The 26,030-nt window shown below is 40.6% G+C and overlaps 1 protein-coding gene across 3 annotated transcripts; it reads left to right on the forward strand.

The window, feature by feature from the left end:
• The first annotated feature begins 5,746 nt into the window (after positions 1-5,746).
• On the forward strand, positions 5,747-26,030 carry LACTB (lactamase beta). Of its 3 annotated transcripts, none has more exons than XM_003314702.5 (6): positions 5,747-6,184; positions 6,592-6,658; positions 10,802-10,992; positions 11,296-11,632; positions 13,414-13,579; positions 25,249-26,030. In XM_003314702.5, the coding sequence occupies exons 1-6, from the start codon at positions 5,828-5,830 to the stop codon at positions 25,772-25,774; spliced, it is 1,644 nt and encodes a 547-aa protein (XP_003314750.2). In that variant the 5' UTR covers positions 5,747-5,827; the 3' UTR covers positions 25,775-26,030. The 3 variants fall into 3 exon arrangements, 1 of the variants encoding a protein (XP_003314750.2); XR_001709996.3 differs by having other exon boundaries at positions 5,759-6,184; positions 13,418-13,579; XR_008539317.2 differs by lacking the exon at positions 25,249-26,030 and adding an exon at positions 24,970-25,048 and having other exon boundaries at positions 5,759-6,184; positions 13,418-13,579.

The raw sequence follows: 26,030 nt of genomic DNA on the forward strand, positions 1-26,030 counted from the left end.
CAGCCTCATCTCTTACCTCACGCCCCTTAGTTCTCTACTCCACCCACCATGACTATCTTTTTTTTTTTTTTTTTTTGAGACGGGGTCTCACTCTGTTGCCCAGGCTGGAGTGCAGTGGCACAATCTCAGCTCATTGCAACCTCTGCCTCCTAGGACCAAGTGATTCTCCTGCCTCAGCCTCCCTAGTAGCTGGAATTACAGGTGCACACTACCACACCTGGCTAATTTTTGTATTTTTAGTAGAGATGGGGTTTCGCCATGTTGTCCAGCCTGGTCTTGAACTCCTGACTTCAGGTGATCTGCCTGCCTTGGCCTCCCACAGTGCTGGGATTACAGGCATGAGCCACCACACCTGGCCCATGACTATCTTTTAATTCCTTGAATGAAACCGCCTCTTCCCACCACAAGGCCTTAGCATTTGCTAATTCCTTGCATGGAACACTTCCCTTCTCTTTCTGCCCATACTTAACCAAGGTAATTCCTGTTTATCCTTAAAGTCTTGGATGTAATTTCATTTTATTAGGAAAGTCTTCCTTCATCTCCCAGATCAGATAACATCTCACATTATAACCTCTCAACACAGTATGCACCTCTCCTTCACAGCACTCATTACAACTAGGATTTTACATTTAATCTTGCCGTTCTGTTTATCATGACTCTATTACCGTATAGACTGCAAGTTCCAGGAGGGCTGGGACTATGTCTATTCTGAGTTGTTGGACAGAAGTTTCTATTGGTGTACCAGTGGTTTCTGTCTGAGTCCCACTCAATATTTTGTTTTGTTTTCCTGAGACAGGGTCTCGCTCTGTCACCCAGGCTGGAGTTCAGAGGCATGATCACAGCTCACTGCAGCCTCGACCTCCCAGGGTCAGCAGTCCTTCCACCTCAGCCTCCCAAGTAGCTGGTAGTCACAGGCCACCATGCCCGGCTAATTTTTTAAAATTTTCTGTAGAGAACGGGTCTCACTATGTTGCCAGGGCTGGTCTCAAACTCCTGGGCTCAAGCAATCCTCCCACCTTGGCCTCCCAGATTGCTGGGTGTGAGCCACCGTGCCCAGCCTATAGTTTAACTTTAAAGCAAGGATGATTAGTCCCTCCCCAAAACTAACCCCCAAGGAGATAAGATGGGTATACACATAAGTAACAATGTTATGTTAAAAATTTGTAAGAGCACTGTGACCTGACAAAGACAAAGAAGCTTACCCTTGCTGCCACCCAGATGTCTGTGGTCACTGGTCACCTTTTGACCTAAGCCTCTTCCCGTTTTCCCCCTCCCCTAACATAAAAGGAGCCCAACATTCACATTTACTTAAGATGCTTCTTTAGGACAGTAGTCTGCCATCTTGGTTTGCTGGCTCCACAGAATAAAGTCATCTTCCCTGCTCCAACGCCTGGCTCTTGACTGATTGGCTGTTGTGTGGTGAGCAGTACAAGCTTTGGACGCAGTTACAGCAGTCCATCAAAACTGTAGCTCCAGCTTCAGAAGAGATGATATTAAAGTTCTCTCATGATCTTTTATTTCCCCAATTTCTGATAAGTGCATTTTCATATTTATATGGTTTTGCTTCATTTATTCCTATTTTGTTTTGTAATTCCTTTTTTGTTGTGTAGATATTATACATTTATTTATCTTTTATATATATTTTCAACAAATATATAAAATATATAAATACACAAATATATAAAAAATATTTTATATATACTTGTTTTATACATTTCAATATATAAAAATATATATTTAAAAATACATATTTGTTTTAAAATATATATATTTGTTTTATTTTCTATCACCCATCTTTTTCTTAGCCAGGGAAAGGCCTCTCTTTTTCCTCTTTTCCTGTATATCCTTCTACTGATTTTATTTTGTTTGGGGTGATTTCACAATTTGGTGGTTGATTTTATTGTCAGTGTTTTTTAGAAAACTTTTAAAAATATGTTTTGGAAACTTGGTTTGCAGATTTATTTTTAGTGGAAAGTTTCTTTCCTTCCCCTTTTCCTCACTTTTTTTCTCTCTTCCCATTCTTCTCCATGTGTAGTCATTTACCTTTTTTATTTATTTTCTTTTTGAGACAAAGTCTCGCTCTGTCATCTAGGCTGCAGTGCAGTGGCGCAATTTCAGCTCACTGCAACCTCCGCCTCCCGGGTTCTAGTGATTCTCCTGCCTCGGCCTCCCGAGTAGCTGGGACTACAAGTACGTGCCACCATGCCCAGCTAATTTTTGTATTTTTAGTAGAGATGGGGTTTCACCATGTTGGCCAGGCTGGTCTTGATCTCTTAACCTCGTGATCCACCTGCCTCAGCCTCCAAAAGTGCTGGGATTACAGGAGTGAGCCACCGCGCCTGGCCTGTTTACCTTTCTTCTATCTGGTCTCTGCGCCTCCCACCCCAAAGCCAGCTCAAATGCTGGGGCTCTGGGCTCCTGCCCTAGAGTTGTAGTAAAGATCCTGCCAACAAGTCTGCAGGCTGCTTGGTCAGGTTGCCTCCTGGGCACTCAGCTTGCTGGAGAACAATTTATTTTCTGTTACCTTCTGAGAAAAGAAAATAACTTTTATGTGAAGAATGCAAGTCCTTTCAAATTATCAGGCCCAGGGAGACATTAAAATGAGATAGTGGCTGAGTATTGTGGCTCACACCTGTAATCCCAGGTGTAATCCCAGCACTTTGGGAGGTCGAGGTGGGAGGATCGCTTAAGCCCAGGTGTTTGAGATCAACCTGGGCAACATGGCGAAAGCCCATCTCTAAAAAAAATACAAAAATTAGCCAGGTGTGGTGGTGCATGCCTGTGGTCCTAGCTACTCAAGAGGCTAAGGTGGGAGGATCACCTGAGCCTGGGAGGTTGGGGCTGCAATGAGCCATGATCACGCCACTGCACTCCAGCCAGGGCAACAGAGCCAGACCTTATCTCAAAAAAAAAAAAAAAAAAAGAGATGGCATTCATGTCCTACCCCCACAATAAGCTATGTATTCATCTCTTGAAACTGCTTGCTGTTGCCACGAGTAGTTATAAATTAACCTAATAATGGGGCACCAGACGCTAGAACCCATACCTTGTTGCTTAACAATGTATATAGCCAATCATTGTTATTTCTGTAAACCAATGGGGATCCCTGACAAACAACTTTGTATCAGCCCATTCCCTGTCCCCCTTTTTTTGCCTTTAAAGGCAAAGGAGGACAGGGGAGCTCCCCTTAATGGGGAGCTCATTCCAAGTTTCCTTGGGTCTGAGTCTTCAGGGCAGCTGTCCTCACTTTGGCTAAAGTAAACTCTTTAAATTATATTTTGTGCCTCAGCCTCTTCCTTTTAGGCTAACACTTCCCAGAAGCCATACTTCAAATGGCCTCTCTGTACCTGCTTCTAGACTGGAAGTCCACCAGGACATTGGCTTTTGCCCTGTACATGGCAAACACAGGGCTCTGTTTCTTTATTTTTTATCCAAGGAGAGGTACAGAAGAGTGCAAAAAACACATATGTGAAACCAGCCCAATTGTCCAATAGAATATGTTTATGGTTTATTTTGAATAAAGAGAGAAATTGACCTGCCCAGTCTTAAAACTTGAGAAACTTACATTTGTCTTATCTGAGTTCCTTTTGGAGGAAACCAACCATCAGGTCTCCCAGATAGTATCAAGAAACTGAAACTTACCAGATCACCACATTTGGACAATGAGACACCAGATCCCTCACCTGTCATGATTGCCTAACCCAGCGGTTCCCAGCTTTTTTGGCACCAGGGACAGGTTTCATGGAAGAAAATTTTTCCATGGGGTGTGGGGTTGGGGCTGATGGGTATGGTTTTCAGGATGAAACTGTTCCACCTCAGATCATCAGGCATTAGTTAGATTATCATAAAGAGCAAGCAACCTAGATCCCTCACATGCGCAGTTCACAATAGGGTTCGAGCTCCTATGAGCATCTAAGGTCGCGACTGATCTGACAGGAGGTGGAGCTCAGGCAATAATGCTCCCTCACCTGCCACTCACCTCCTGCTGTGTGGCCCAGTTCCTAACTAGTCCATGGCCCAGGGGTTGGGACCCCTGGCCTAACCAACCACCTGCTTCCTGTTGAACAATTCTTCTTCCTTATCCCTCCCTATTTCCTGTTTCCCCACACATAGTTACATTTCTTCCTTGCTATATAAACCCCTAATTTTAGTTAGCTGAGGAAATGGACTTGAGACTGAACTCCCATTTCCCTGGCTGCAGCACCTGAAAAAGCTTTGTTTTCCCCCGGCGATACTCATTGTCTTGGTGACTGGCTTTCTGTGTGGCGAGCAATGGGATCTAGGCTAAACTCTTGGTGTTTCAGTAACATATGTACAGTTTAAAGAAAAATTATGTACAGTTTAAATAAAAGTGGGCACTCATAACCACCACTGACTGCGTCTTTTACATTTTTCTCTTTATATTTTTTCTCTCATGTTCTTGGAGTAGTGGTGACCCCCACCGTGGGAACCTCCAGTACTATCTTAATAGAGTACATCTGTCCACTATAACTGCAGTTTCAGTGTCAAACGCTCTGGGTCCCAGGATATTCTGGTCTCTTGGAGTCTTGGGTTTTGTGAGTAGCCCCAGAAGCTTTACTTATTTAGCCCCACTATTTTCTTGCTAGGTGTTGATACCATTATTGCCTTTTCCTCCTATTAAATAATTATTACCTCAATATATTTATTTTGAGGTATGTATATGTTTACTCAGTAAGTTTATTACCTCAATATGTTTCTCCTGATGGCTTGTCAGTTCAAGTCTGTGAGCTCTCTTCTTTATTCCACCTGCAAGAAAAGACAGGGCCATTTTGTATATGGGGCATATTGCCCCAGTGCTGAAGGTCTAAAGCCTACAAGCTTTCAAAGATCGTGTGTGTGTGTGTGTGTGTGTGTGTGTATCCCAAAATATAAAAATTACAAAACTGATAAATGTTTAAGTAACTTCAAATTAACATATCAATTTCATTACATGTTAAACTAGGATTTTATACACATTTTACATTTTGTAGCAATTTGAGATTAGGTTTCTTATTTCACAAGAATGTCTGATCATTTACAGATGCTGAGAAATCATAGGTAATTGTAAATTATAATAGTTACTTTTGGATTAAAATTTTTCAAGCACGAAATTTTTAAAAAACACTTTATCTTTTATAGCAAAAGAAAGGTAATATAAGGTCTGGATGTAACTTCATGTCTTTGGTACGGTATGGAGCTAGAATTCCAGAAGCAATAGATTTTAAAACATCTTTAGGGAAATGGGTGAATTGAAATGAGACATAAGGGAGATGGCAAGAGAGTGAAAAGAAGCGCGTTCTAAAGGAGGAAAGGAGAAAGGGAAAGGAAAGGAGAAAGGCATCTCTAAAGGGAAAGGAGATGCCTGCTGAGCGTCTACTGTGTGCCCTGCGCTGTTCCAGAAGTTGAGGATCCAAAACTAAGTCTAGGCTCCCCAAAGAAGTCCCAGTCTGGTAAGGAATCTGACAAGTAGTTAAATGATACAAAGTGTTAACTGTTGTTAAAGAAGTGTGCACACCGAGGGGCAAGATGGTAAGGGCGAGAACTCCCATGGGACGGGAACTAGGAAGGCTTCTGGGAGGTGACGCTTGATCTGAGGGTAAGCAAAGGAAAAAAAGGAAAGAGAGACAGAAAGGAAAAACAAGGAAGAGACAAGAAAAGGGAGAGGAAGAAGGGCTCGATGCGATCGGCGCTCGGGTAGTCAGGCGTCGACTGCTAGGGTCTGACCGCGGTCCCCACCCCCGTCCCGCCCCCTGTCCTTCCCTCCGCCCCGCGCCGCGGCGGGCAGGGTGTGCGTGAGTTTGGTGGCGGCCGGCTGTGCAGAGACGCCATGTACCGGCTCCTGTCAGCAGTGACTGCCCGGGCTGCCGCCCCCGGGGGCTTGGCCTCAAGCTGCGGACGACGCGGGGTCCATCAGCGCGCCGGGCTGCCGCCTCTCGGCCACGGCTGGGTCGGGGGCCTCGGGCTGGGGCTGGGGCTGGCGCTCGGGGTGAAGCTGGCAGGTGGGCTGAGGGGCGCGGCCCCGGCGCAGTCCCCCGCGGCCCCCGACCCTGAGGCGTCGCCTCTGGCCGAGCCGCCACAGGAGCAGTCCCTCGCCCCGTGGTCTCCGCAGACCCCGGCGCCGCCCCGCTCCAGGTGCTTCGCCAGAGCCATCGAGAGCAGCCGCGACCTGCTGCACAGGATCAAGGTGCGGCCACTGGAGCGGGGGGCGTAGGGGGCCGGGGATCCACCCCTGTCGGCGGTGCTGTCGGGGGCTGAGTGGACCCCACCCTGGGCGGCGGGGTGCCCGCGATCGGCTTCCGAGAAAGACTTCCCATTTCCCCACCGCCGAGCCGTGGTCAGACGCTCTTGGGGGTTCCCCAAATCTGGGTGGAGGTCACTGCCTGTCTCGGGGACCGCCCCTTCCCCCTAGGGGGCGGACAGGCACATCCCTTGCTGTTAGTGAGTGAGCATGGCCTGGGACGAGGTGGGCGGGGCCCAGGTGGAGGGGGCGGGGCCCAGGCTCGGGGGGCGGGGCCTTGGAAGGTCCCCGAGGAGAGCGCTGGGCTTTTTCAGCAGGCCCATAACTGTCGGTTCTTTCCCCTTCGGTCTTAGGATGAGGTGGGCGCACCGGGCATAGTGGTTGGAGTTTCTGTAGATGGAAAAGAAGTCTGGTCAGAAGGTGGGTTCAGAAAATTGTTGTTTTGTTCTGTGCCAGTTGGTAAATAAAATATTTTACTGGTTAGAGTGGATCCCATGAAATGCTATTGCATTTACATAAAACGATGCATATTGTAGAGAAAACATCTAACATAATAAAAGAATCAGGTGTTTTTAAATCACGGTAAGGTTTAAAATGTGACTAATAAATTGGAGTCATGAGGATGGCTACCCACTCCCACTTTTCTCTTAGGACTGGATTTATTAGTCTGAAAGTTATATACAGTAGTCCCTCCTTATCCTGCGGATATATTCCAAGACCCTCAGTGGATGCCTGAAAACGTGGATGATATTGAACCCTGTATATACTATATTTTATCTTATATATACATATCTATGATAAAGTTTATAAATCAGGCATAGTAAGAGATTAGCAACAATAATAAAATAGAACAATCACAACAATACTCTGAGTGGCATGCAATTTAAAGCTTACGAATTGTTTATTTCTGGAATTTTCCATTTAATACTTTCGGACCGTGGATAACTGAAACTGAGGAAAGCGAAACCACAGATAAGGGGTAACTACTGTGTAGAACAATCCATTAACTGAGTACTTGCAGGTAACACTTATGGGTAGATAAAACTCAGAATTTGTGAAGTTTTCTTTTTTAATTAAGTTAACAATTTCTTGAGGCCTCTCTTCCGTAAAAAGCAAAGTGCTAAGTACTGGGGTTATACACTATTGTAGGGACCAGCCCCACAGGGTCGGTGGGTCTCTCCCTGTGTGCGGCGATGAGAGAGTGTAGAAATAAAGACACAAGACAAAGAGATAAAAGAAAAGACAGCTGGGCCCGGGGGACCACTACCACCAATGCGCGGAGACCGGTAGTGGCCCCGAATGTCTGGCTGCGCTGTTATTTATTGGATACAAAGCAAAAGGGGCAGGATAAAGAGTGTGAGTCATTTCCAATGATAGGTAAGGTCACGTGGGTCACGTGTCCACTGGACAGGGGGCCCTTCCCTGCCTGGCAGCGGAGGCAGAGAGGGAGAGGAGACAGAGAGAAAGACAGCTTATGCCATTATTTCTGCATATCAGAGACTTTTACTACTTTCGCTAATTGACTACTGCTATCTAGAAGGCAGAGCCAGGTGTACAGGATGGAACATGAAGGCGGACTAGGAGCGTGACCACTGAAGCACAGCATCACAGGGAGACGGTTAGGCCTCCGGATAACTGCGGGCAGGCCTGACTGATGTCAGGCCCTCCACAAGAGGTGGAGGAGCAGAGTCTTCTCTAAACTCCCCCGGGGAAAAGGAGACTCCCTTTCTGGTTCTAAGTAGCGGGTGTTTTTCCTTGACGCTCTTCGCTACCGCTAGACCACGGTCCGGCTGGCAACGGACGTCTTCCCAGATGCTGGCGTTACCGCTAGACCAAGGAGTCCTTCTGGTGGCCCTGTCTGGGCGTAACAGAAGGCTCGCACTCTTGTCTTCTGGTCACTCCTCACTGTGTCCCCTCAGCTCCTATCTCTGTATGGCCTGGTTTTTCCTTGGCTATGATTATAGAGCAAGGATTATTATAATATTGGAATAAAGACTAATTGCTACAAACTAATGATTAATGATATATATAATCATATCTAAGATCTATATCTGGTATAACTATTCTTGTTTTATATTTTATTATACTGGAACAGCTCATGTCCTCGGTCTCTTGCCTCAGCGCCTGGGTGGCTTGCCGCCCACACACTACTCCTTGTCTTTAATGACTTTTCAGTCTACTTTATTAGGCTTTTTAACCAGGCAGAGGTGTCAACTATTTTTTTCAAACAGAGGCAAAAAACTTAGGGAGAGGGATTTCTATTCATTTTATGATACTTTTATCAAGGCATTATTTTTCATAACTTCTCTGTTGCACAGAAATTGATCTAATTGGTCATCCTAGGTTTCTAGGAGTCCCACTTTTAGAAAATGATGTTTCAGGCCAGGTGCAGTGGCTCAAGCCTGTAATCCTAGCACTTTGAGAGGCAGAGGCAGGTGGGTTGCCTGAGCTTAGGAGTTCGAGACCAGCCTGGACAACGTGGCAAAACCCCATCTCTACTAAAAACACAAAAAATTAGCCAGCCATGCTAGTGCGTGCCTGTAATCTCAGCTACTCGGGAGGCCAGGGCACGAGAATCGCTTGAACTCGGGAGGCGGAGGTTTGCAGTGAGCCGAGATCGTGTCACTGCACTCCAGCCTGGGCAACAGCGAGATTCTGTCTCAAAAAAAAAGAAAAAAAATGTTTCATATGCCATTTAAAGGCAGTAAGTTGATGGGTGCAGCAGGGGTTTGAATTTGAAGAAAAATGGGCCAGTTGAGGTGGCGCACGCCTGTAATCCCAGCGCTTAGGGAGGCCAGGGAGGAAGGATGGCTGAAGACCAGAAGTTTGAGACCAGCTTAGGCACCATAGCGACACCTGTGTCTCCATAAAAAAAAATTTTTTTTTTATTATTATTTTTTTTGGAGTTTCACTCTTGTTGCCCAGGCTGGAGTGCAATGGTGCGATCTCAGCTCACCACAACCTCCACCTCCCAGGTTCAAGTGATTCTCCTGCCTCGTCCTCCCGAGTAGCTGGGATTACAGGCATGCACCACCACGCCTGGCTAATTTTTGTATTTTAAGTAGAGACGGGGATTCTCCATGTTGGTCAGGCTGGTCTCGAACTCCCGACCTCAGGTGATGCGCCTGCCTTGGCATCCCAAAGTGCTGGGATTACAGGCGTGAGCCACCGTGCCCAGCTTAAAATTTTTTAAAAAAGGAAAATGATTCTTTCTTCAAGTATAAGTATAATCTAATCATTATACCTAATTTATGATAAGTCTTGTAATAAAAAATTATATAAATGCCAGCTTTATGGACTTTATGCAAATATTTTTTAGATATTTAAGATTATACAAATTTATAGTCATTGTATTCCTTTTCTTTTCAGATCTCTGTTCTCTTTTTATTTATTTATTTATTTATTTTTTGGACAGGGTCTCTTACTGTGTCTCCCAGGCTGGCGTGCAGTGGTGTGATCTTGGCTCACTGCAATCTCAAACTCCTGGGCTCAGATGATTCTCCCACCTCAGCCTCCTGACTAGCTGAGACTACAGGTGCACTCCACCACGCCAGGCTTTTTTCTTTCTTTCTGTCTTTCTTTGTATATTTTGTAGAGATGCGGTTTCTGCCATGTTGCTCAGGCTAGTCTCGAAATCCTGAGCTCAAGTAATCCACCCGTCTCCGCCTCCCAAAGTGCTGGGATTGCAGGCACTTTCTCTTTCTTAGTTAGATTTACGCACTTTCAGCCTGTGAGAACATGGAAACCAAATTTAAAATTTTTTCTAGAAAAAGCTTTAAGTTAGTACATAATTTTCCTCCTGGTTTGCAGTCGAATTAAATTGATGGTTAGCTAGATTTGGTTTGCAGGACATCTTTTCACACATTTTTGAGACAGAGTTTCACTTTGTCGCCCTGGCTGGAGTGCCGTGGCGTTTTCTCAGCTCACCGCAACCTCTGCCTCCAAGGTTCAAGCGATTCTCCTGCCTCAGCCTCCCGAGTAGCTGGGATTACAGGCACACGCCACCATGACCGGCCAATTTTTGTATTTTTAGTAGAGACGGGGTTTTACCATGTTGGCCAGGCTAGTTTTGAACTCCCAATCTCAGGTGATCTGCTCACCTTGGCCACCCAAAGTGCTCAGATTATAGGCATGAGTCACCGTGCCCGGCCCACACTTACTTTTATTGAGTGGCTATTTCAAGGAATTCAGTGGAAATTTACTCAAAAGTCAAAAATAAATATAATCTGAAGAAGAATAATGATGTTTTCTTTAAAGAATACTTTACTTAAAATTTAGAATAACTCAGTTGTTTAGATAAGCTAAGAAAAATTTGTATCTAAGTCATAGAAAATTGCTATTGCAAACAGGGTACAATTTCACTTTAGTTATAAGGTTAAATTGTTAGGCTTACCGATATACTAAGATTTCTTTACATGTCCAGTGTTAAGTAACTTATAAAAGTGGAGTATCTTTTCTTTTAGATAAACACAGCATGTTTAAAGATAGTATTATTTCAGTGTTTGAAAACTTGTTTGACCATGAAGCCTGTTAATAGTGACTTTTTGCTTTTTTCCCCCAAAGGTTTAGGTTATGCTGATGTTGAGAACCGTGTACCATGTAAACCAGAGACAGTTATGCGAATTGCTAGCATCAGCAAAAGTCTCACCATGGTTGCTCTTGCCAAATTGTGGGAAGCAGGGAAACTGGATCTTGATATTCCAGTACAACATTATGTTCCCGAATTCCCAGAAAAAGAATATGAAGGTGAAAAGGTACTGAAACTCACAGTTCATTTTACTAATGGCATGTTAAATGGTTTATGCTGGAATTTATATTTAAAATGTTTCATAGGATTCTTTGGCTTGTTTTTAGTTATTGTTAATGTATTAGTTTTTCTTAATCCAGATGATAATCAGGTAGGTATTTTTCTGAAATTTGAGGCTAAGGATTTGTACATGACATTTTCCCAGCAGCAGTTCTAAATGGAAAATATTACTGAGACATTATTCCGAGGCAACTAACTTTCTATTGTTCAGGTTAATATTGTAATTGAATTTTCATGTTTTTACAATTAGGTTTCTGTCACAACAAGATTACTGATTTCCCATTTAAGTGGAATTCGTCATTATGAAAAGGACATAAAAAAGGTGAAAGAAGAGAAAGCTTATAAAGCCTTGAAGATGATGAAAGAGAATGTTGCATTTGAGCAAGAAAAAGAAGGCAAAAGTAATGAAAAGAATGATTTTACTAAATTTAAAACAGAGCAGGAGAATGAAGCCAAATGTCGGAATTCAAAACCTGGCAAGAAAAAGAATGATTTTGAACAAGGCGAATTATATTTGAGAGAAAAGTTTGAAAATTCAATTGAATCCCTAAGATTATTTAAAAATGATCCTTTGTTCTTCAAACCTGGTGAGTGTTAATCCCTTCTCTTAACAAAATCATCATTACTGAAATGTTAATTTTCAGGAAATCCAAAGTGATACCATCCGGAGTGCATTCATTGAGGTTAATGATTGTGATATGGACTAGTCTGGTGCTTGCGTTTTTGTCTGTAGTTTCTAACAAAGCCTAGCATCCAGGCAGCTTGTTTAAATTTTGCCTCATTGGAGACTACCCAGTCATTTAGAGGATGTTCATGCAAACTTATGGAGAAATGTTGGAATAATAGTTCTCTAAATACAACCTGGACCAAAGTAGACATGATAAGGTATTGCTGATATTTTAGTATTTAGTTAGAATTTAAATTGCTCAACTTATTTTGTGCCTGTATTTCTTAAAGAAATGAGTGTTCATCACTAATTTTTTCCCAAAAAGCTGCTCTATACAAATAATTATCTTTGTTTTATTTTTTGATTTGGTGCCTATTGAAGCTACTTAATATCTAAATTTACCATAGTTTTATATACTTATATTCATTTTTCATTTTAAAAGCTTTTAGTTGAATAGATATTTTATAGATATGACTAATAAGAGCAAATAAGATATAATTATGGATTTTATCTTAAAAATAAAGTTCCATGCTGGGCACAGTTGGCTCACGCCTATAATCCCAGCACTTACGGAGGGAAAAGTGGGAGGATCGCTTGAGCCCAGGAGTTTAAGACTAGTCTGGGCAACAAAGCAAGGCCCTGTTTCTCCAAAAAAAATTTTTAATTAGCCAGGTTCGGTGGCCTGTGTGTGTAAGTAGTCCTAGCTACTCAGGAGGCTGAGGCGGGAGAATCCCTGAGCCCAGGAGTTCAAAGTTGCAGTGGGTTGTGATCATACCACTTTACTCTAGCTTGGGCAACAGCAAGAGCAAGACCCTGTCTCAAACCAGTTTGAGTTTGTCCAGAACCCAAAATGATATAAAGTTATTTATTTGAAATACTATGTATATTTGAATATATATTTAAATTCAAATATGTATTTGAAACAAAGTTTGTGTGCCTACATTTATTTTATTTTATTTTATTTATTTATTTATTTTGAGATGGAGTCTGGCCCTGTCACCCAGGCTGGAGTGCAGTGGCGGGATCTCAGCTCACTGCAAACTCTGCCTCCTGGGTTTAAGCGATTTTCCTTCTTCAGCCCCCTGAGTAGCTGGGATTATGGGTGCCCGCCACCACACCTGGCTAATTTTTGTATTTTAGTAGAGACAGGGTTTCACCATGTTGGCCAGGCTGGTCTCGAACTCCTGACCTCAGGTGATCCTCCCCCCTTGGCCTCCCAAAGTGCTAGGATACAGGAGTGAGCCACCGCTCCTGACCCATATATTTTATTAAAATAAGAACGTGTTTGCCCATTTATGCCCTAAACAATGAGTAGAGGTATATTAAGAACAAAGTTGACTCAAGAAATCAAATTTGCTTTTCTTTTCTTTCTGTTCCTGTTTTGTTGTCACTTTGAAATATTTTTGTTTTGTTTTAAGGTAGGATTTATTTGCTTACTTTATTATCAGAGAAAGGAGCAGATTTATGTGAAATGTTAAATATGCTGATCATAATTTTATTCTTGTGTTAAGGACTTGGAATAAGGACAGTTGCAAAGTTAACTCAATTTGTTGATGTATTGCTTGTGTTCTTTTTCTGAATGCTGAAGTAAAATATTCCAGTTTTAAAAGTATGCCAATTTTCAGTGGGAATATATTTTATATGTTTTTGAATAATAATCAAGAATTTTATTTTTTTTCCTCCTCGCAATGATGTCTCAAGGTAGTCAGTTTTTGTATTCAACTTTTGGCTATACCCTACTGGCAGCCATAGTAGAGAGAGCTTCAGGATGTAAATATTTGGACTATATGCAGAAAATATTCCATGACTTGGATATGCTGACGACTGTGCAGGAAGAAAACGAGCCAGTGATTTACAATAGAGCAAGGTAAATGAATACCTTCTGCTGTGTCTAGCTATATCGCATCTTAACACTATGTTATTAATTAAAAGTCAAATTTTCTTTGTTTCCATTCCAAAATCAACCTGCCACATTTTGGGAGCTTTTCTACATGTCTGTTTTCTCATCTGTAAAGTGAAGGAAGTAAAACATGTTTATAAAGTACACTAAGACCCTTTGATGAAAGATAGCAATAATATTAATAATTCAAACATGAATAACTAAACCAAAATTGCACCCCCCATGAGCATCTGTAATTTGCTCTTTAACCATTCCTTTTTTAGGTTTTAACTAATACTTTGTTTACGTGTTATTAGTTTTTAATTGTTTTCATACTGTTTTGAAATAATTTTATACTTATAGAAAAGTTGCAAGAGTAGTACAAAGGATTCACGTATCCTCTTTACTCAGATTCCCTTAATGTTAGTTTACCGCATTTGCATTACCTTTCTGTCTACATATGTGTTTGTTTCTGAACCATTTGGAAATAAGTTGTAGACGTGATATCCCTTTACCTATAAATATTTACATGTGTATTTTCTAAAAACAAGGACATTCAGGGCTGGGTGCAGTGGCTCACGCCTGTAATCCCAACACTTTGGAAGGCCGAGGTGGGTGGATCACCTGAGGTCAGGAGTTCAAGACCAGCCTGGCCAATGTGGTGAAATCAACCCTCTCTCTACTAAAAATGCAAAAATTAGCCAGGTGTGGTGGCGGGTGCCTATAATCCCAGCCACGCGGGAGGCTGAGGCAGGAGAATCGCTTGAACCCAGGAGGTGGAGTTGCAGTAAGCCAAGATCGTGCCCCTGAACTTCAGGCTGGGCGAAAGAGCGAGACTCCATGTCAAAAAAGGAAAAAAAAAAAAAAAAGGACATTTGGGAAATTAACATAGATACAATGCTTTTATCCAATCTACAGACCTTACTCAAATTTTGCCAGTTGTTCCAATAATGTCCTTTATAGCAAAAGAGCAGAAAAACTTTTTTTTCTGGTCTAGGATCTAATCCATGATCTCACATTGCATTTACTTGTCATATCTATCAGAAGTCACTTGACATCAGTTTGTCCCATTATTGCTGATGGTATTTTAATCACTTTTTGAGGTGGTGCCTGTCAGGTTATTGTAAAGTTACTATTTTTACTTTATAATTAACAAGTATATTTGGAGGAGATAATTTGAGATGATGTAAAAATCCTCTTTCTCATCAAACTTTCTACTAGTTTTAGCATCTATCAGTGATTCGTGACTGAATCAGTTATTACAGTGATGGTTGTCAAATGGTGATTTTCTAATTCCATCATCCATTCTATATTTATCAGTTGGCATTCTATTATAAGAAGGTGCGGGCCGGGGCGGTGGCTCACGCCTGTAATCCCATCACTTTGGGAGGCTGAGGTGGGCGGATCACATGAGACCAAGTTTGAGACCAGCCTGGCCAACATGGGGAAACCCCATCTCTACTGAAAATACAAAAAATCAGCCGGGCATGGTGGCATACACTTGTAATCTCGGCTGCTCGGGAGTCTGAGGCAGGAGAATCTCTTGAACCCAGGAGGCAGAGGTTGCAGTGAGCCAAGATCATGCCACTGCACTCCAGCCTGGGCGACAAAGTGAGACTCCATCTCAGAAAAAAAAGTGCTTTCCCTTCTCTCTTACTTATTTATTCATACCAGTATGCACTCATGGATTCTTATTTTAGTCAATGAGTTATAATCTGTCACTGTCATTATTTAATATGTTGCTTTTAAAATAGTATATGAAATAATAAAACTGTAACAGTAAATGGTTATTAGATTGCTTACCTATATGTGTATTTTTTGTTTTGTTTTGCCTTACATTTGTAAATATTTATTAAGCAAATACTACATGCCACATACTATACCACATAATAGAGCTAACCTGACATAGCTCCTGCCCTCCAGGAGCTTACAGACCAACATCTAGCAAATAATTCAATTAAGTACATACATTTTCTTTCAAAAAGAATACATGTTATGACTAGGCACAGTGGTTCACACCTGTAATCCCAGCACTTTGGGAGGCCAAGGCAGGAGGATTGCTTGAGCCCAAGAGTTTGAGACTAGCTAGGGCAACATAGTGAGACCCCGTCTCCACAAAAAATACAAAAATTAGCCAGGCATGGTGGTGCGTGCCTGTAGTCCTAGTTACTCGGGAGGCTGAGGTGGGAGGATTGTTTGAGCCCAGAAGGTGGAGGTTGTAGTGAGCTGAGGTCGCCCCACTACACTCTAGTCTGAGTAACAGAGCAAGACTCTGTCACCGCCCCCAACAAAAAAAAAAAGAATATGATGATTATGTAACATAGTTATCAGTGGGGCCACACTGCCCTTTAGATATGTAGCTAACATGGTAATCCCCTAATTTCTTTTTGTAATTATTATTTTAGATTCAGGGTGTACATGTGCAGGTTTGTTACATGGATATTATATAATGCTGAGGTTTGGACTTAAATTGAACCTGTCACCCAAATAATGAGCTTAGTACCTAATAGGTAGTTTTTTAACCCTTGCCCTCCTCCCTGCGTCCCCCTTTTTTGAGTCCTTGGTGTCTCTTGTTCCCATCTTTATGTTCACGTGTACCCAGTGTTTAGCTCCTACTTACAAGTGAGAATATGTGGTATTTGATTTTCTGTTTCTACATTAATTCACTTAGGATAATGGCCTCTAGCTACATTTATGTTGCTGCAAAGGACATGATTTTGTTCTTTTTTATGTATATGTGTAGATATTTAATTGAATGATTTTCTGCTTTATTTTGTGTGTGTTGATAGTAAACATTAAAATGCTCTTCTTATTTGGATTATGCAGACCTCTGCTACATGCCATTAATAAGAGTAATTAAGATTTTGGGGGCGGGGCAAGGTGGCTCACGCCTGTAATCCCAGCACTTTGGGAGGCTGAAGCAGGTGGATTGTCTGAGCTCAGGAGATCAAGACCAGCCTGGGTAATATGGTAAAACCCCATCTCTACCAAAAGTACAAAAAAAATTAGCCAGGCATGGTAGTGTGTACCTGTAGTCCTGACTACTTGGGAGGCTGAGTTGGGAGGATCACTTGAGCCTGGGAACTTGAGGCTCCACTGAGCTGTGATTGCACCACTGCACTCCAGCCTGGGCAAGAGAGCGAGACCCCATCTCAAAAAAAATTTTTTTTGATATATTATAAAAATACAAAGCAATATCTAAAATAATTGAACATTTAAAAACTATCTGGGTATAAACACTGTTTTACAGTGAGGTATCCTTAGGTACTTTTTAATAAGTTTTAAGATTTAAAACATTTAAACGACATTTTCTCTCCATTTTCTTTTACAGCTTTTAAATATAAAATATCAAGTTGAAGTTACTTACGTAAATTTGAATTCGGTGTTCAAACAAAATTCTAGGCAAATTGCTTAAGCAGACTTTAATATTTTATGGAGAGGCTTTAGAACAGATTTTGACAAGTTAACTAGAATTTTTACCCTTAGGAGTGAAAAATGCTATGATTTTATATAATTTCATATTTGATTCATTTACCACTATAATAGGAAAGGGTTTAGTCAGCTTTTTAGCCTTTACAAATTTTATATTTTAATTTATGCTTTCTCTTATGGAGACATTTTCTATGACTTAGAGTTTTAACTACTAATTTACATAATCTAAAATAACTCTGGCCAGGTGCTGTGTGGCTCATGCCTGTAATCCCAGCACTTTGAGAGGCCAAGGCAGGAGGATCATTTGAGGCCAGGAGTTTGAGACCAGCCTTGGCAACAGAGTGAGACCCCATCCCTACAAAAATTCTTTAAAAAATTAGGCGGGCATAGTAGCGCACACCTGCGGTCCTAGTTAATCAGGAGGAGAGGATCACTTGAGCCCTGGAGTTTCAGGCTGCAGTGAGCTATGATTATACCCTGCTCTCCAGCCTGGGTGACAAAGCAAGATCCTGTCTCTAAATGTTAATTAATTACTTAATTAAATAAAACAAGCACAAGACTATATGAAAGTGCTAAAAAATTTCCATGTTCAGCTGAGATGAGACAGGATTAAAGTAATGTGAACTAAATACAGATTTCTTGTCTGAACTGGTATACTTCAAATACTTCAATACTTCAAAATACACATGGAAGTATTGAATTTTAAAATTATAAACATTTGAGCTTATTTTGTAGAGAAAAATTTGAGACACAGTATTAGCAAATGCGATAAAGATTTGTTTGACTTTTTAAAGTAATTTGGGGTTTTATTATTAGAGGAAAAAGTATTTGGAAAGCAAATACTTGGTAACTTTTCAAAAATACTTTAATTCAGAAAGAACAAAATACTTATGAAAGGGCAGTTGTGTCAAATGTTAGGAGGGTGAGTCAGAAGTTTATAAAATGGCCAGTTGAGTTATATCTTGATTATTTGTGGTCAGAATTAATTCAGTTTTTTAAGTATTTGTATTCTTTACTGATTTTTATCTGTTTACTCCTCTCTCTTCCTACCATAGTGGTTTTCAAACTGTAGGTTTGTATGTCCAATTATTGAGTTGGAAAATCAGTTTAGTGGGTTGAGTACCAGGATTTCTTTTTTTTTAATGGAACAAAATAGAATAGAATATGATAAAGTACATTGCAGGTAGTAAAGGTAAATATAAGCTTTGGGATAAAGGTTAGGCTGCTGCATTAAAGGGGCACCAAAATGCAGTGGCGTGAGGAAAATAAAAGTTTAATTCCCCCTTGCAGCATTCCTGAGGTGAGCTGTTCTGATTGGTTCCCCACGAGCCTTTAAGAGGCCAGATTCATCCATCTTACTGCCCCTCTCTCCACAGTGGTGTCCCTGTCTGTACACCTGAAGCTCAATCACAGCCCTGCAGGTGCCCCAGCCTCCTGAAAAGAGAAAGGGTATGGAGCATGTACTCAGGGCCTTAAGGTCTCCAGACTTGCAAGTGTCACACTTCATTTCTGTCCACCTTCTGTTGGCAAAAACTTAGCTGTATGGTCACACTTTGCGACAAGGGAGGCTGAGAAATGTAATTTGTAGCTGAGCAGGCATGTGCCTTGCTTTACTTTATTACTAAGGAAGAAGAGTCAATTTTGTGAACAACCAGCCATCTATGCCACTGGCCACTGTGTTGCTCCATAAAACTTCTGTTTTAGAAGGGTGTGATGTGTGTGTGATGTGTGTGTGTGTGTGTGTGTGTGTGTTTTCATTCAGTCAAAAGGAGAAATATATTCCTCACTGTGGGTTGAGGTTAAAAAAAAAGTTTGAAAGCCATTCAGTGGACTATGTCAAACTAAAATTTTATTATAATTTTTGCTAGTAATTTGTGAAAGGGGCTTTGGAAGAGAATTTTGAATCTTAATTACTGATAGGAATTTTACAGTTATATTTTATTTTCCATTTTATTATTTGATTTATTAGAAAGGTAGCACATTTAACAAATCAACTATTACTTTTACCTTGCATATTTCCATTAGTACATGCTTTACAAATGGTTTAATTGTACTTTATAAAGAAATAGATGAAATGGTGGCTTTTTTTGGAAAATTTTTTAGCTTTATGTTCCTATCTACATACTAGTTTTGTTCAATCTTCTGTTGTATTTAAATTATAATTGTTCAATTATCAGCTTATTTAAAAGGATTAAATATGCATTGCAAATCAGTTTATGGCCTAAAAGAGATTTCTTGGGGACCCAAAATAAATTAGATTAGCAACAAGCAATGAATTTTAATTTTTTAAATGGCCTGTGGTTCTCAACTACTTCAGACTCTTTGTGTTTATTATTTTTGGATCTAGCATTATATTTTACTGGAAAGCACAAGAAAAATGATAAATACCATTGGGAGGCCAAGAGGGGTGGATTGCTTGAGACTCAGTGTTCAAGACCAGCCTGGGCAACATGGTGAAACCCTGTCAGACAATACAAAAAAAATCAGCCGGGCATGGTGGCATGCGCCTGTAGTCCCAGCTACTTGGAGGCTGAGCGGGCAGGATCACCTGAGCCCAGGAAGCTGATGCCGCAGTGAGCTGTGATCATGCCACTGCACTCTAACCTGATGATGGAATGAGACCCTGTCTCAAAAACAAAAGACAAATACCAGAAGTTGTCAGTTGAATCTAAAAAAAGATTCTCTAGTAAAGATGGCATGGATGTATGACCTTACTATGATTTAGATCTAGACATCTGAAAATTTGAAAATGGATGTCTAGCTCTGTGTATAAGGGGGAGAAGGATGTTATGTCCACTCATTGAGCCTCTTTTCTAAGCTAGAAATTAAGTCTCTGTAAATGTGCAGACTGCAGAGCAGCTATTATTTCCTGTTTTCTTGATGAGTAATTAACTTGTGACTTGCGCAAAAATCAAAACATGCCATATGATGGTGGGTTAATTTCATTTTCTTTTCTTTTTTTCTTTTCTTTTTTTTTTTTGAGGCAAGATCTCACTCTGTTGCCTAGGCAGGAATGCAGTGGCACAATCATACCTCACTGCAGCCTTGAACTCCCTGGCTCAAGTGATCCTCCTGTATCAGCCTTCCAAGTAGCTGGAACTACAGATGTGTGCCACCACACCTGGCTGATTTTTAAATTTTTTTGTAGAGATGAGATCTTGCTGTGTTTCCCAGGCTGATCTCCTGACCTCAAATGATCCTCCCTCCTCAGCCTCCCAAAGTGTTGGGATTACAGGCGTGAGCCTAGCTCATTTTATTTTCTATTCTTTGAAAAAAGGCGATGGGTTTCTATCTCTAGTGTTAAGGGTCCCTATCAGCTCTGAGATGCTTTTGGTTTGGTTTTTTTGTTTTGTCTTGTTTTAATTTTTGGTAGTTCTCGATGGTTCTAAAGGGTAGTTGATTCATTTTAGTTAGATAAAATGGGCTGCTGAAATAAAATAGGGCACTAAAAGAGGAAATATTGTTACCTAGGAAAATGTTTTGTCTATTTGCTATATTTATTTTATTTGATACAGTATCTATTTGGGCCTCTAAAACTCAACTCTGATTCTTTTTTGTAATAATTATTTTAAAGGAGTTTAAAGGCACCAGCTTTTTGGGGGAGTTCAGGGAGTAAAAGGAATCTCTTCAAAGATACAGGCAAAAATAAAACCTTGAAGTAAAACTTAATAAATATATATGTTTGTATTCATTTGTTTTATGGTACCATTTTGAGGGGAAAAAAATGTTTCCAGCTTCGTTATGTAGTCTACTGACTTGTTGGGTATAACCATAAACCTGTTTATAATATCCTGAGTAAGGCTTTTTAGAGTTACTATGTTTCCAGAAGTAAATATTTCTCTTCTTTATCACTTCTCTGTGTGTTTATGCATGTGTTTAAAATAGTACCATACGGTGTCTGTCACCTGTTTAAAAGTATCTCACCAGAATCCCACCTCACAATAGCACTTAAATTCTTTTGCTCAGATTTGAGTCACAAGATCACACTTAGCTGTAAGGGAGGCAAGAGAATTGTTTTTAACTGGATATGTTGTTGTCTTGAATAAAATTGGGATTTTCTTAAATGGAACAGTGGGGACACTGTTTCTGTTTAGGCACATAACTATACTGATTCTGTGTAGCAAATATACTCTGTATAGGCAAGTACACTAAATAACCCAGTAAGTGAACATCACAAAGGAGCTCAGTGAATGTTCTTGCCACTGAAAGACACTCAATTTGTTGATAGGGGAATCCTCAGTCAATGACTCAGCTTATTATTAGAACTTGGCCATATTTTTTATGTGTTTGGCACAATGTTTGCAACAAAAATTTCTAATTTTATAACTAGATGGGATGAAAACCAAATAAAATGAATATTTTCTGGAGTGTTTGCTGCATTTTTTAATGTTTAAAATTTTTAATTTCAATTTTTATGGGTACATAGCAGCTGTATATATTTATGGGGTACGTGAGATGTTTTGATACAGGCATGCACTGCAAAACAATCACTCGTGTAAAATGAGTTATCCATCCCCTCAAGTATTTATCCTTTGTGTTACAAATGATCCAATCCTACTCTTTTAGTTATTTTAAAATGTACAATTTTTATTGACCATAATCACCATGTTGTATTCTCAAATACTGGATCTTATTAATTATTTATGTTTCTTTTGTACCCATTAACCATCCCCCACCTTCTCTCAACTTTGGCTGTATTTTGACAGTATAAATATGGCCTTTACCTTCTATTTCTAAAGTGTCTTCTAGAATTAAGAATTGTTCCATATCAAGCTCTTTTTCATGCCTTTAGCTGACAGACTCTCTACTGGTAGTTCAATTCAAATGTTAATACTAAATGTTAAAGTGGGATTGTTTTTATAACATGCATTTGAAATTATGTTGGTTTTCAAACTTCTTATAACAATAAATACCAAGTGATGAATATTGTCTCTAAAGACATTTAAGAAGCATTTTAAAAATAAGGCTGGGCGCAATGGCTCATGCCTGTAATCACAGCACTTTGGGAGGTGGAGGCAGGTGGATCACTTGAGCCCAGGAGTTCGAGACCAACCTAAGCAACATGGCAAAACCCTGTCTCTACAAAAAATACAAAAATTAGCCAGGCAAGGTTGTGTGTGCCTGTAGTGCCAGCTACTCAGGAGGCTGAGGTGGGGGATTACCTGAGCCTGGGATCACACCACTGCACTCCAGCCTGGGTGACAGAGTGAGACCCTGTCCCCCCACCCTTGAAAAAAAGTATTTTTAGTTTCTAAGTTTGTAGATGTAGATTTCTGTGGTTATATAACATTCTTGTGCAGAATCTGGAGATTCTTATAAATAAGTATGAAGAAGCTGTTTGTCATCTGGCATCATCCCATCAGTTAGTTACAAAAATGTCTCAGTAACCTAGTCAAGAACTTGTGTCTATATTCTTTTAAGCAGAAATGTTCTAGGAATTTGAAATGGTAAAGTTTATCTTTCAGCTGAATAAAATTATTTTCATAAAAATGTACTAATTTGTCCTATGTGAAAAGGAACTAAGAGATTAAAATCTAGAATTTGCTTATTAAAGCTAGAATTATAAAGTCTAGAAGTCTCCATATTTTTATATTTAAAGGAGGAATGACTGAGGAGTTCTAGTTTCCAGTCTTAATGTAAGTGGTTTGAAATGCTTTACTGTTAAAAGGAAGTTACAGAGCTGGGCGCAGTGGCTTACACCTGTAATCCTAGCACTTTGGGAAACCGAGGCTGGCAGATTACATGAGGTCAGGAGTTTCTGACCAGCCTGGCCAACATAGGGAAACCCCGTTTCTACTAAAAATACTATATATATATATATATATATATATATATATATATATATTAGCTGTGTGTGGTGGTGGGCGCCTGTAATCCCAGCTACTCAGGAGGCTGAGGGAGAATCACTTGAATCCGGGAGGCGGAGATCACAGTGTGCTGAGATCATGCCACTGCACTCCAGCCTAGGTGAAAGAGCAAGACTCTGTTTCAAAAAAAAAAAAAAAAAAAATCGGCCAGGAACAGTGGCTCACGCCTATAATCCCAGCACTTTGGGAGGCCGAGGCAGGCAGATCACCTGAGTTTGGGAGTTCAAAACCAGCCTGGCCAACATGATGAAGCCCCGTCTCTACTAAAAATACAAAAAAAAAAAAAAAAAAAAAAAATTAGCTGGGCATAGTGGTGCATGCCTGTAATCCCAGCTACTGGGGAGGCTGAGGCAGGAGAATCAGTTGAACCCAGGAACAGTGAGCTGAGATTGTGCTGCTGCACTCCAGCCTGGGCATCAGAGCAAGACTCAGTGTCAAAAATCAATAAATAGGCCGGGCATGGTGGCTCGTGCCTATAATCCCAACACTTTGAGAGGCCAAGGTGGGTGGATCACCTGAGGTCAGGAGTTTGAGACCAGCCTGGCCAACATGGCAAAACCCCACCTCTACTAAAAATATAAAAGTTAGCCAGATGTGGTGGCGCACAACTGTAATCCCAGCTACTCGGGAGGCTGAGGCAGGAGAATCACTTGAACCCGGGAAGTGGAGGTTGCAGTGAGCCAAGATCGCGCCACTGCACTCCAGCCTAGGCGATAAGAGTGAAAGTCTGTCTCAAAAATAAATAAGTAAATATACAGAAAAAAATTAGCTGGGCATGGTGGCAGCACGTGTAATCCCAGCTACTGGGGAGGCTGAGGCAGGAGAACCAAACTGCAGCCTGGTCAACAGAGCAAGACTCTGTCTCAAAAAAAAGCAGTTACAGAAAGCTGATTATTGGCTGGGCACAGTGGCTCATGCCTGTAATCCCAGCACTTTGGGAGGCAGAGGCGAGTGGATTGCTTGAGGCCAGGAGTTCGAGACCAGGCTGGACAACAGTGAGACCTTCATCTCTACCAAAAAAAAAAAAAAAAAAATCTTAGCCAGGTATGGTGGTACACACCTGTGGTCCCAGCTGCTCAAGAGGCTGAGGCAGGAAGATTGCTTGAGCCCTGGAGGTTGAGGCTACAGTTAGCCATGATTGTACCACTGCAGTCCAGCCTAGGCAATAGTGCAAGACTCTGTCTCAAAAGAAAAGTAGAAATTTATTTCTCAATGAAAAAATGTGTTTCTATTATGTAACTTTTAGATTTAATTTTACTTGGTTGGCTGGAATTACAAATATAATCAGGAGTTGACACAAAGTAATGAGGGCCTAAAATTTGAGAGTTGTCATAGGAATAGAAGGAAGGGAGAAGGGTAAGACACAAAGCAGAGATTGAATAAATAGGATTTAGCATCTTATTGGATGTGAGAGTTTAGGGCAAGAAAGTCATTAAAAGTTGTATAATGAAGGTTTTAATGGAGAGAAACATGACAGACATGTTGATTTTGAGACAATGAGAAAACCACCTCTTTTTTTAAATCTTCAGACACATACCTGTGGCCACTCATTTCCTAACTGCTAACCCTACTTCACTCAATATTATGACTTGTACTTTTAGGGGACGTATAAGAATCTTGAAAAAAGAAGAAAGGATTCAAACTAGGGTTTGCTAACTCCAGCCTTTCCCACTGCACCAAGAAACTACCATGTCACATCATTATATATGATATGTATATGGTATTTTGTTTAGAATTTTTTTTTAGATAGGGTCTTGCTTTTCTGCCCAGGCTGGACTCAAACTCCTGGGCTCAAGTGATCCTCCTGCCTTAGCCTCCTGAGTCGCTGGGATTACAGGCACCAGCTGCTGCACCCAGCTTATATGGTATTTTTATCCAAGAAATCTAGTCATCTTACAAATAACCTTATTCCTAAACATCCCAAAGTGCTTTGGATGTTTACAGTTTTGGTTATAAAATTCATTTGTGGCACGATTCAACATTAACCCCAAGGACAAGGAATATCTACCAAATGATAACTTTCTCCGTATGCACAGTGCAAATATGTCATGTGTAATATTAACCAATACATTTTTTCAGGTATTAAAGGTTTGATACACTCAGCATGGACAAGCCATACCAATAGAAAAAAACCACTTTCTATGCTTTAATTCAAAAGGTAATTAGACTATCTTACTTAGTTATCTGTGTGTCATTAGGACCTGAATCATACTGAAAATTAGTGGTTAGTTTATAGTTTCTGAGAATGTATGATCATTACATTGAAATACAATCTCTCTCATGTATACATTTTTCTATCATCATGTGTGAAGCCAGTGACTATGAAATTTTTCATGATCATTTCTTATTTCCTTTTAGATTTTATGTTTACAATAAAAAGAAACGTCTTGTCAACACACCTTACGTGGATAACTCCTATAAATGGGCTGGTGGTGGATTTCTGTCTACAGTGGGTGACCTTCTGAAATTTGGGAATGCAATGCTTTATGGTTACCAAGTTGGGCTGTTTAAGAACTCAAATGAAAATCTTTTACCTGGATACCTCAAACCAGAAACAATGGTTATGATGTGGACCCCAGTCCCTAACACAGAGATGTCTTGGGATAAAGAGGGTAAATATGCAATGGCGTGGGGTGTTGTGGAAAAGAAACAAACGTATGGTTCGTGTAGAAAGCAACGGCATTATGCTTCACATACTGGAGGGGCAGTGGGTGCCAGTAGTGTCCTGCTGGTCCTTCCTGAAGAACTGGATACAGAGACTATAAATAACAAGGTTCCCCCAAGAGGAATCATTGTTTCTATCATATGTAACATGCAATCTGTTGGCCTCAATAGCACCGCTTTGAAGATTGCCCTTGAATTTGATAAAGACAGATCAGACTGATAACCTTAACACCATAGGTGCAAAATGAGTTGTTTTGAGGTTTTTTTGAAACATTAAAGTTCCAAAACATGACATTTTTAAGAATAAATTTGAAATAGAGTATAATTGAATGCAGAGAATTATGTACCTCTAATTGCTTAATTTTGTAATGGTCTTTTATTGTAGAATTGGTTCTTCATACTCAGGGAAGTAATTATATTGTTTTTACTTTTTGAAAAAAGTGTTAACTCTTGAAATAAAATATTCTGATAAAATA

The sequence above is a fragment of the Pan troglodytes genome, chromosome 16 (assembly GCF_028858775.2).
Source record: "Pan troglodytes isolate AG18354 chromosome 16, NHGRI_mPanTro3-v2.0_pri, whole genome shotgun sequence".
Taxonomy (NCBI): domain Eukaryota; kingdom Metazoa; phylum Chordata; class Mammalia; order Primates; family Hominidae; genus Pan; species Pan troglodytes.

Excerpts from the sequence above, each read along its gene's own strand:
- LACTB (XM_003314702.5), top strand. The coding sequence starts at position 5,828 with ATGTACCGGCTCCTGTCAGCAGTGACTGCCCGGGCTGCCGCCCCCGGG. Across the intron at positions 10,993-11,295 it reads AAGAATATGAAGGTGAAAAG|GTTTCTGTCACAACAAGATT; the intron begins GTACTGAAACTC and ends TTTTACAATTAG. Across the intron at positions 11,633-13,413 it reads TCCTTTGTTCTTCAAACCTG|GTAGTCAGTTTTTGTATTCA; the intron begins GTGAGTGTTAAT and ends TGATGTCTCAAG.